The 12,453-nt window shown below is 36.0% G+C and overlaps 1 protein-coding gene across 3 annotated transcripts in view; it reads left to right on the forward strand.

Moving 5' to 3' along the window:
• Positions 1 to 4,722: 4,722 nt before the first annotated feature.
• LOC124545493 overlaps positions 4,723 to 12,453 on the forward strand; it is a 127,152-nt gene continuing 119,421 nt past the window's right edge. For all 3 annotated transcript variants that reach the window (XM_047124436.1, XM_047124438.1, XM_047124437.1), the window contains exons 1-3: positions 4,723 to 5,067; positions 5,176 to 5,339; positions 5,701 to 5,879. In XM_047124436.1, the coding sequence (XP_046980392.1) occupies positions 5,010 to 5,067; positions 5,176 to 5,339; positions 5,701 to 5,879 (401 nt within the window). In that variant the 5' untranslated portion in view covers positions 4,723 to 5,009. The remainder of the gene's footprint in view (positions 5,068 to 5,175; positions 5,340 to 5,700; positions 5,880 to 12,453) is intronic.

Raw genomic sequence — 12,453 nt, forward strand, 5'->3', positions numbered from 1 at the left:
ACACATCACATACCAAATCATTTGAAGTTCATTCAGTTTGACAGCTGATACAATGTTCACCTATACAATGAATCGAGAGAATACATGGCATAAGTTATTTCTATAAAAAAAAAGGGTAATGTTAGAGGAGAGTGACCCATTACACAACCTCTCCTTTTATTAGCAGCCATTCAAGAGGTCCAATTAAATTTCCATTCAGTTGCCAGTTGAGTAATGCTACAACTTTTTATTGTAACCTGACAAGGGCTCTTCTTATAAATGGAACAAGGATGCCATGAATTGAATTTTTAAGTTTCTTCTAAGGTGGTGTTAATATTTACAGATGGTTCAAAAAGGAGATTCAGTGGTTCTGTTGGCTGTGCTTCCTTATGACCCGTAAATAGAACTTTGCAAACAATTTATCCTTCCAATACATTCTTCCATCTATATCACCGAAAAAATAGCCACGAAGGAGGCACTATTACTAGGTAGATAAACAGGATATGGCAACATTGCAGTTATTTCAGATTCAAAAAGTGTTATTCTAACCAACAAAAATTCAAAATGGAACTATGATACAAACTTACATACAGCTGAAATTATTCACATGGTGATGCAAAGCAATGATAAAGGAATTCTATCTTCTTTCATTTGTATTCTCAGACTTTCAGACATCATAGATAATGAATACGCAGATCAGGTTTGAAGTCAGTAGGAATTTTATATCACTCAAGAGTTTCTAAATCCGACCTCAGTCCATGGATCAAGGAAAAAATTATTATTTATTCAAAAGAATGTTGGAAGCCATCTGTACCCAATAAGGACAGCTTATATGCATTAATACAAGAATCTATCTCACATAAACCTTGATTCCCGGACAGAAATCTTTAAAGGAAATTAATAACTACTGTAACTTAGATATGGTTCAATCACTGATATTTTCCAGCCCAAATTCACCAAATTGGAGTCTTGGATTCTCCTTATTGTGACAGTGACAATATCTCCATGACAGCTCAAACAATATTTTCTTTGCTTGTCCAAAACACAGTATGCCCACTAGCTTGTGGCTGCAAGACAATATTTAAATTTGTTACTTCAATTCAAATTGCGGCATAGATACTCAGATGTTCAAGAAAGTACCATTGAAAAATATATTATTTAATCATTAAAATTTTCAGTACATTATATATGTAATATTAGTGGTTATGTGGTACTATTTACCAAGAGGTAAAGAAAACAAAAAACTAAAGAAAAACCTTGTATTTTACTTTGGATAAAAACAAACATAGAATCATTTATTCCACATAAAATTACAGATTTATGCAGAAATAAAGCAGAATGGAACAACATACTGACAGCGCAACTCAAAGAGTGCAGTACACACAAGTACTCACAATCAGGAAACAATGCAATGAATCAAGAGTTTCCGAATCTGATCTGTGACATGTTACATCACAAAATTTTTAAGTTTTGACACATGCTATTCCACTTGATAATTGCCACGGAATTGAAATTGCGGTATTGGGTTTTAGAAATAAATAATTTTACAGTTAAATGGTGACCATGACAGCATGTACAAAATATTGCGTGACTGAACCTCAACTACGGAAGTTGATTTATTTATTTCGAGTTCTATATATCCATATGAGAATATATCTCTGGATATAGAACAAGTCTGTTTTTTACAAATTATTGTTTAGTGCACAAGTACATTGTTCTCATCATATAAATAATAGGAACAGATAAGTTAACATATAACATTACGTATGAGTTACTGTACTTGACTTCTGAATGAATATACAGTTATACATACACATATACATATATTTCAGTTTTTAAATTACACTGTAGATAGATTAAGAATGGTAAAGAATTATAAAGGCCGCAAGAAAAGCATACTCAGGAAGTGTTATGCATTTTGGCTTAGAAATTCGTCTATACTATAAAAAGATCCATCTAGAAGGAACTGCCTGAGCTTTTCTTTAAAGTGGGGTATGTTTCCAACCAGTTCTTCAATTATTGGTGGAAGGACATTAAAAATCTTGGTGCCACGGTCTAACACCCCCTCTGCACGATGCTCTTTGTTTTTACGTTATAATGAATATCAAGTTTACTTCTGGTGATATAATTACGGTACAGACTATTGGATTTAAATAAATTGCTATTTTTTGAAACAAAGCACATCAGGGAAAAATATATTGAGCAGTTGTTGTAAAGATTTGATCTCTAAATAGATTTCTGCATGAGTGCCTAGGATGTACTCTGCACATAATTCTTATGGCTCGCTTCTGTGCATGGAACAATTTTCTTGTCGACAATTGATTTCCCCAAATATTACACTGTAGGCCATAAGCTTATGGAAATAGCAAAAGTATGCTGTTTCTGTTGTGGTCCCCTCCCTACTGTCTGATGTGTTTCTCAAGGCAAATGTTATTGAGTTTAACCTTTTCCACAGATCCTGAATATGGTAGTGCCACTTAAGTTTGCTGCCTATATGCAGGCCCAAGAATTTGGAGGACTCAACCTTTGTATTAGAGGAAAAAAGAACATAATTTGTCTTTTTTAGATTGATGCCAAGACCATTAGTCTCGAACCACTTGTCATAACTGCTATGGTAGTGTCATAAACGAACATGGTGAGTTTCCCATGTTCTGTGCATAGTGGTAGATCATTTATAAATATTAGAAAAAGAAGTGGGCCCAATACTGAGGCTTGAGGTACTCCAGTGGCAATGGAGCCCCAGCTGGAAGACACCATGCAGTACTTCCATGATTTCTTTCTGGTTTCTACCACATAGACAGGATTCAAGCCATTTGCCTACTGTTCCACTCAATCCTAGGGTGTTGGCTTTATTCAGAAGAAAATGGTGACTTACACTGTCAAAAGCTTTTGACAGGTCACAAAATATTCGAACTGTCAGCATATTATTATTTATAGATTCTAAAACATTGTCAACAAATGCATCCCCAGTTGATACCCTTTTTGAAAGCCAAACTGGCAACTGCTGAGGGTGCAATATTTACTAAGATGCTCAACCACTCTGTTGTGCACCAATTGGAAAAACTGAGAGTAATGAAATGGGTCAATAATTTGTAGCATCAATCTTTTCCCCCTTTCTATAAATTGGTCGTATAAGTCCACATTCTAGCCTGTCAGGCAATACGCCTTCCTCCAGTGACATATTACAAATATGGCTGAGGACTGTACTTTTTCACTACAACAATATTTCTGTAACTTGGTGGAAATGATATCAACTCCAACAGAGTTTTCACTTTTTAAAGACAGAATTACTTTTTCTATTTCTTTCACTGCCATTTTCCAAACATTTTGTTACTTAAGGTGTATCTTTATTTACAGTACCCAGGCACCCCATTTGTTTTGTGACTGTTAAGAAATGGTTATTGTAAATATTAGCCAATATTTCAAGATCATCCACTGTATTGCACCCATTTCTTAAACTAGTAATTTCTTTGGCAGTTGATCTTTTCCCAGTCTCACGTCTCACATATTTCCATATGGTTTTCATTTTGTTAACCGATTTATCAATTTTCTCTTTGAAGTGCATGTTTTTTGATTTCTGTATCACTTTCCTTAACATCTTAGAGTCCACGTACCTTGCCTCTTCATGTCAGTATTGTTAGTCAGTCTGGCTGACCTATAGAATTCTCTTTTTGTTTTACATGTGTACTCCATGACTTAAATGTAGTGTTAAACTTGTTTTCTGTGACTCTTTTCTTTGGCAACACTTCCTCAAAAAGACTTGTTATTTGATTAATAAAGACAATGCATTTTGAGTTAACTTCTGTTGAATTATATATTTCAAACCAGTCTACTACTTGTTGCTCCTACCTATATGTCTACATTGTTTCTTTATTTACTGGTCTCAAAGTTTTTCAGATAGGTTGTAGTTTTATCTTAAGATCAAACTGAAGGACAGTAAGAAGTACAACATCATGGTCTGACAGCCCACTTAAGACTTGACTGACTGACAAGCTGCTGGGCCTAGACTTATTAACAAAACCATTATCAATAAGACTACTTGAATGGTCAGATAACCTAGTGGGAAATTCTACTATTTGCACTAAGTTGTAAGCACTCATCAATTGCTCTAATTCTATTCTATCACTTCTTTCAGTCAAGAAATTTAAATTAAAGTCACCTATTAATATGACTGAAATGTGTTTTTAAACAATTTTGACAAAACTACTTCACTCTGTTTGAGAAAGATTCCGAGATCCCCTGTAGTTACTCTATAAATTAACAATATCACAACTGGTCTCTTATTTGCTGTCAGCTCTATACACACAATTCAAAAAGTGTTGCTTAGTACAAATGAAGATTTCTCTAATATGTTACTTTGCAAGGTCACAAAACTTTTGTTTCCAGGGACGCACTTTACCGCTAAAGTAAGACGCCCACTCGTAAAATATAAATGAAATATAGTGTCATCTACATCGTGTATTTAGTATTAAAAAATACTGATTTTGGCGCCATATTTTCTTGTATTCAAAGTTCGCCGCCATACCACTAGGAGCGCTGCTGTCATTCTGTTTCCGTAGCGTTGTACTATTTATATTTTGATATTCTGTGTCGTAGTGTCAGACTCGGCAAGATGAGCAGATCTTTGGTCTACATCTTATTTATTATAGAGTTTATTTCAGTCAGAATGAAAATAAATTGTATTTAATGTCATAAAGACCTTTTGCATTGTGCAGGTTGCTATTTGATTTGAAAATTAATATCTTTGATGGGTTACGCCTATCATTGATTGGTGCTGTTTCGCTTTCATCAGAGGTGCAAGTGTATTGTGGATTTGGAGTATGGGAGTAAATACTTTTTATGTGGGTGTTGATGAGGATAACACGTTCACTCTTAATGATATTGAAGTGCAACGACAGCGAAAGTAAAGGAAGTGAAATGTTTGTACTGCGATTTAGGCTATACTTGTTTTTAGGTAGCTTTCACGGTAGGTGCCTATGTGCTGCAGAAAATCACAAAAAAATACAAATTGATAGGAATGGTTTCGTGAGATGGCATACGTCAACGTAGCGGAATGGAAACCTGAGCAAGTAACAGAATGGTTGAAAGGTGTGTAAAAACTTGAATTATCAGTAGAAATTAAATTTGTGTGTAAACAACAGGTGTGTGTTTATGGTTCTACTGTGATCAGTAAATCTTTATTATTGGTGATCGTAGGACTCGACAACGCAGTTTTACCATATATCCATTCCTTTCTGAACAATGAAGTGAGCGGGCAGCAGCTATTGAACCTGAGACCTGACGATCTTGACCACTTGGGTGTACACAAACTTGGTCACCAGGAACTTATTTTGGAAGCTGTCGAACATTTAAGAGACTTTGTAAGTCCAGGGTTGAATTGTTTATTAAATACTAAAGCGGTTTAGTTATTGTATTGTAATATTTGATGTAAACCTCTTCAAATAGTGTGATCAGTAACACTGTAACAGCTCTTCATTATTAGAAGCTTTCACTGCTGCTGTATTCAGTCACTTAATGAAATTTCTAGTGTGTAGATCGCATTCAGTAAAGTAAATAATGTGTAAACCATCACATGAATCTTGTGTGTTCAGTTATTATCCTGTTTCAACACTAATGAAAGGATATATATTTGTCTCTGGGTTGGTTTTTTTTTTCTTATTTGGTGTAATATACTGAGTAATAACTCATTGAAACAGCACTGTCATTTAATATTTTTTGTAGCACTATGAACTGGACAGAGAAAACTTGCAGTTGCTTGCACTGCGTTTGTCCTGCTCTGCTAACAGCCTATACAAGGAACTATTGCAGAATACTGTCTCACTTCCAGTCAGTACTCAGACACTGGCAGATGTAGCCAATGTAATTAGTGCTGTGAAGCCACTTGTTTGCTGGCTTGACAGGTATGTTTGATTTTACACTAGTTTTATTATTTTCAAAGGTGTTTAGAGCTATGTGTATTTATGGTAATTTTGATCCTAAATGTAAATAAAAAGAATCTTACCTGTTGCTCCTCATTGTTTATGTTCTTTCTTTCTTTACCTTATGTCTATATTTTTGGACTGGTGTTCCTGAAGACTTGATGCATTTTGCCTTCCTGTTTTTGTCACCATATTTCTTTAACTTCTGAATATCAACATTATGCTTCCAAAGAGTTAAAAATTGTACTGACTTTCTCAAGTTGCTTCAGAATTTTTGTAGTTTCAACATTAGTGAATGTAGTAGTTTTCTCTGTTTAAGGTACCACTGAATTTGTTTTTCTTGAAGGTATTAAATTAGTGCATACCACTTGGAACATCACTGTAGTGGGATAAGGTTAAATTAAATGTACAGTATTGCAGAAAGAAAGAGCAATTTCTGTAGGGAACACACATATGGCTTGCAAGTTTAATTGCTTATCCATGCATTTTTGTTTCTTACAGTTTTTTCCTTACCAACCTGACACCTGCCCCCCCCCCCCCTCCCGTCCTGTGGCATAAGCCAAGTAAAACTGGCACCTCTCTCTGAACACAAGCAGAGTAAAGTCCAGATCAGTGCCAGTGTCAGTCACTGTGGAGCTTACATACAGCTCATAGGTTGGCAACATATCAGTTTTGTGTAACCAACTTGAGGTGAGAACATGGACAATGTATTTCTAGCTGTGAAATTGAAACCATTGTCTTGTTTGCTTTTTATAAATCATCCTTCTTGGCAATTCTCCCATTATTTGATTAAAAAAAAAAAACAAAAAACATTGATCCTACTATCTCCTCCCACAATTTAATGATTTAATTAAAACATTGATCCACCTATCTCCTCCCTTGAGTTAATTAAAAAAAATTGATCCCCTTACTCTTTGTGCTAGTGCAGATCGATTACGTAGCAACATAGAACAGAGAAATATTTCATTGTTTTTCGAATACATCATGGGTTGGGACTTGTCCTTGCATTATGTTTATAATTTCATTTACAGCAATGTTTCAGCTTCCCTTCTGAAAGTATTCAAAGCACATCATCTGTTTGTTGCTCACTCATTGGCTATGTAACACAAACAGCTGACACCCTTTTGTTCCCATCATACTTCATGGCATGTGCTGTCAACATTCCTGTGCAAAACATGGAAGCACCCCACTGGCTCTGTTTAGACATTCACCACACAGGCCACCTCATACATGAATTCGATCTCCAGTGAGAAGAGCCATTATTGTACACTGCAGATATAAGGTGACCATGGTTTATCTTGGGATTTGCTTTCTATTTTGGTTGACAGAATTGGAGGTATAAAGCGTATTGTAAAATTTCTTGTAAAATCTACCCACATACTAAACAATCCACTAGCAGTGCAAGGCAGAGGGTGCTTCATACCACCAGTAGCAACTAACTCCCTGGCCTATTACTCTCATGAATATACTATGAGGAAAGACGATTTTTACAGTGCCTCTTTACAGGCTTAATATAGGTCTAGAGAAGACAGTAGGGTCATTCCATGTAAAAAGACCCTCTGTACACAAAACTGAAGCAGTTCAAGTTAATATAAACTTTTTACAGCAAAAGATCCCTTCTGACAATTAAACAACTTATTTTTTAAAAATAGTGCAGTATTTTATTTCTATACATATTTCAGTGTCATCGTTGTAGAACTGTCCAGTAAAGGGAAATTGCTGCTTGAGGGTTGACTAGCCTGATCACCTGTGTTTTTGTTTCTCTATTGCTGCCATTTGCCACACTAGCTGTTCAGATGTTGTAGAATTTTATGTGAAACGTTGAAGCAAATCAAGTGAGCTTTTCCATGTGTAATGCATCAAAATAAACCTTAATGATCCTTTGTCACACAGCCAACAAAACATGATTTTATTTATATTGTAGCAAAAGTAATGAAATTATCAGTTTGAAAGCTTCTGAAAGTGAGGTGTGTGAATGGGTTGCACTTTTCTAGAACAAATTTTCTTTATAGCTTGATTCTTTTGTGCCTAAAATTATGTTGGGTGTGTGACACTGCTTTACCGCATCATATTAACTTTTCCAATTCAATGTTACACAGTATGCAAACTAAAAAATTACTTAGTTATTTGCTTCTGAGGTGTCTAAACTATGTTTCAGTTTAAGAAAGTCATCTGCTGAGAGAGTACATGTGTTTAGCAAAAAACTTGAACAGGATCCAGTCAAGTATGCAGAATATCAATCGAAAGAGTGTGAAAGGTTTTAATTACGAAGGATGAAAGAAAACAAGCACTTCAAACTGATAGAAAGGAGTTAAAACTCATGTGTTAGCAAGATTGGGTAAGGCAGAAGCAGCAGAGAAAAAGCTGAAATCATTATACAAGACAGACAAAGCATCTCCACTAAAGGATTCATATAACAGTTGCAGGTCATTAGGGAAAGCAGTTGCTAAGGTGAAGAGAAGTTGCCAAACATCTCAAGGAAACTTTGAAAAGAACTGTGTGGGGAATGGTGAAATCGTATCAAGAGATATTACTTGCCTTATGAATTCTAGAAATGTCCAAAACAGAATTTAAAAAGGTGTAACACAACTGCACAGGAAATTAAAGCATCATTGTCATTTCAGGATGGACACTGGAAAAATCTACAGCCAATTCCATCCCTTCGTAAAGTTCATTATGTGACAACATGTAGTAAATAAGGAGTGTTGAAAGTATCTGTAACCTCTGAACAAGAGGAATCTTGAACAGAATGAACACCTCAATGTCAACCAGTATGGATTCCGAAAACGTGAATCATGTGAAACCCAACGTTCACTTTTCTCACATGACGTACTGAAAGCTTTGGATCAAGGCAATCGTATCAGTGCACTATTTCTTAGTTTCCGAAAAGCATTTGACTCAGTACCACATCTACGCGTATTGTCAAAAGTGCGCTCACATGGGGTAGCAAGTGAAATTTTCGACTGGATTGAGGGCTTTTTGATAAGAATGACACAGCTTGTTAACTTGGATGGAGGGTCGTTGTCAGATGTAGAAGTAACTTAAGGTTGCCCCAGGAAGTGTGTTGGGACACTTGCTGTTAATGCTGTGTGTTAATGACCTTGCAGACAATATTAATTGTGGCATTGGGCTTTTTGCAGATGATGCAATTATCTATAATGAAGTACTATCTGAAAGAAGCTGCATAAATATTAAGTCAGAACTTGATAAGAATTCAAAGTTGTGCAAAGATTGACAACTTGCTCTCAATGTTGAGAAATATAAAATTGTGCACTTCACAAAATGAAAAACTGTAGATCCTATGGCTACACTATCAATGAGTTATTTTTGGAATCGTCAGGTCATAACAAATATCTGTGTATGACAATGTAGGGATATGAAATGGAGTGATCAATAGGCGCAGTCGTGGGTGAAGCAATTGGTAGACTGGTTTATTGGTAGGATACTGGGTAAGTGCAGTTGGTCTACAAAGGACACTGCTTACAAATCACTTGTGCAACCAGTTCTAGAATATTGCTCAAGTGTGTGGAACCCACATATTGAGTTATAGAGGGAAGTGCAACTCAATTGGTAACAGGTATGCTTAACTTGTCAGAGTCACCGAGATACTAAAGGAACTGAACTGGAAAACTCATGAAGCTAGATGTATACTATCCCAAGATAGTCTATTAACAAAGTTTTTAGAACTGGCTATAAATGATGACTGTAGGAATATACAACAGTTCCCTACATATCACTACATAGGGATCGTGAAGAAAAGATTACAATAATTACTGCAGGCACTGAGGCATTCAAATATTTGTTCTTCCCATACTCCATATGTGAAAGGAACAAGAAGAAACCGTAATAACTGGTACAATGGGATGTACCCTGTGCCATGCAACTAACCGTGGTTTGCAGAGTATAGATGTAGAGTCAGTGACAATTTAGTTGTATCCGCAAGGAGGGGAAGAAGAAGAGGAAGAAGAAATGAAGGAAAAGTCCTCATCCAACAAAGAAAACAGTAACATTAAGCCGGGAGATTTTGTACTAGTGCTAGGAGGAAGCAGGACTATTTTGCAGAAGTGAAGGAATATGAGGAAGAATCTAACCAAGTCTTACTCAATGACGTACATTCCAATGGGGAGTATTGTTTTTGCTCATTAAATGAAGACAAGTAGAGGGAAGACATATCAGTAATTGTGAAGACAGTACAAACTCCTAACCTGGTCAATAATAGAGGTAAGTTTGTGTTTAAGTTATAAATGCACATTTGCACACCTGTTTTCCCTTCTTTTGTATTGCCTATATTGATTTGTGTGATTGTTAATTTCTATTGCTAATTCCCATTTGTTTCTCATATATATATATATATAAGAAGGAAACATTCCACGTGGGAAAAATTATATATAAAATCAAAGATGAGGTGACTTACCGAACGAAAGCGCTGGCAGGTCGATAGACACACAAACATACACACAAAATTCAAGCTTTCGCAACAAACTGTTGCCTCATCAGGAAAGAGGGAAGGAGAGGGGAAGACGAAAGGAAGTGGGTTTTAAGGGAGGGGGTAAGGAGTCATTCCAATCCCGGGAGCGGAAAGACTTACCTTAGGGGGAAAAAAGGACAGGTATACACTCGCACACACGCACATATCCATCCACACATACAGACACAAGCAGACAACTTGTGTCTGTATGTTTGTGTTTGTTTGTGTGTGTATCGACCTGCCAGCGCTTTCGTTCGGTAAGTCACCTCATCTTTGATTTTTTTATATATATATATATATCGCTCTCTCTCTCTGCACACATTTTCAAACTAAAATTTAGATGTGATGTATGTGTTTGAGAGGAATTTCCATACTGTTTGGGCACTGATGACATTGCTGTGAGCACCCTATACATACCACTATCATGATCTATTCTGTTGTCTCACGAGAAATTAATTTACAATAAAACAGTGTTTCAGTGACACTTATGAGCCAAGAGAATGGAATTTTAACAAAATATCCACATGTCTGGATAAGAAATGTTCCCATTTGTGACACAGACAAAAAAAAATTTCAATTTGGTTCCATTATCTGTATTTATCTTAGCTAACTGGATCAAACTTGTTACCTGACTTACTTAAGATGCAGTCTATTGTAATGTAAGAAATTAAAAGTTTTACCAAGTAAGGCATGATGCTTTTTTAAATGTATTTGTTTTCAAAATGTCATGCATGCAACCATGGAATGACCCAGTACACACACTTCTAAACCCCCCTTATTTCTGTGAAGGTCCCACCATTAGTTTGTTTTCTCTTTTTTAATAATGCTTTCATGTCGGTAACAGCTTTCGAGGCTCAGCTGTCCACCATATTGATGATTTCAACATCAGCTGTCCTTTGGCTCAATATGTTAAGGCATTGTGTCATGTACTTCAGGTGTTGGAAACTGTTCTCTCTGCAATTATTCCAGTTAAGCTATCTTAGCACACCAGACACATTAATAAATGCCATATCTACCACATTAAGAGTTTATCAGCACATTTCTGAATTCTCTTAACAACTTCAGTGAGGTTGACTGCAGTCTAATAATGGGCTTCACCAACAGATCATTGCTGCGTTCATCTTTTCCATCCTAGATTTCAGATGGTCACTCCATCTCATATCACATCATAGTATCAGTCCCAAATAACCAAAATAGTTAAAGACTTCTGAATACCCTCACTGGTGGTAAAAATTAATGTTATTTGGTTCATTCTCCAACCTCCTTCCCAAATTTATGAGAATTCCACGTTAGTTTTTTTTTTCCATGCTTATATGCTAATGGCAGCTAGAGTGTAATATCGGAATCCCTTCCTTGAAATCATGTTTGGGGTGATAGACTGATTTTCAGCATAGCCCAAAGTTCAGGTTAGATCTGAAGGTGACAATTTGGTGCCAGTGAATGTGACTGAATGTTTACATTTTCACTGTGTTTGACTCACTGTGCTTCTCACTATAAAAATTAAAATGGCAATGCAGTTCAAAAAACCATATTACATAAACATGGACAAGTGGCCAGTAAGTGCTTTGATTCATATTATATACATATATTGTACATATACGACAAAAATGCAAGGGAGGTCCATGAAGTAACTTGTACCCTAATGACAGCATGGAAATGTGGCCTTAATCAAAAAGTGACAACAAATCTGGAGATACATTGACTTTTGTATCTGCATATGTTGTGCAGACATATCTGTTGTTATTACATACATGTAGCAGAGTTCAGATATGACAACATACGAGGGTGAGTCAAATGAAAACCTAAATATTTTTTTAAATATTATTTATTTATATGTTATTCAACATAATCTCCCTCACACTCAATGCAAGTCCTCCAGCACTTAAAAGTGCATAAATTCTGTTAGAAAAAATTTCCTTTGGTAGTCTGTGCAACCACTTGTGCACCACGTGGTGTACCTCTTCATCAGAACGGAACTTTGTTCCTCCCATTGCATCTTTGAGTGGTCCAAACATATGGAAATCACTTGGGGCAGGGTCTTGGTGAGTATGGTGGATGAGGAAGACACTCAAAATGCAGGTCTGTGAT

Source organism: Schistocerca americana, chromosome 8, assembly GCF_021461395.2.
Source record: "Schistocerca americana isolate TAMUIC-IGC-003095 chromosome 8, iqSchAmer2.1, whole genome shotgun sequence".
Lineage (NCBI taxonomy): Eukaryota > Metazoa > Arthropoda > Insecta > Orthoptera > Acrididae > Schistocerca > Schistocerca americana.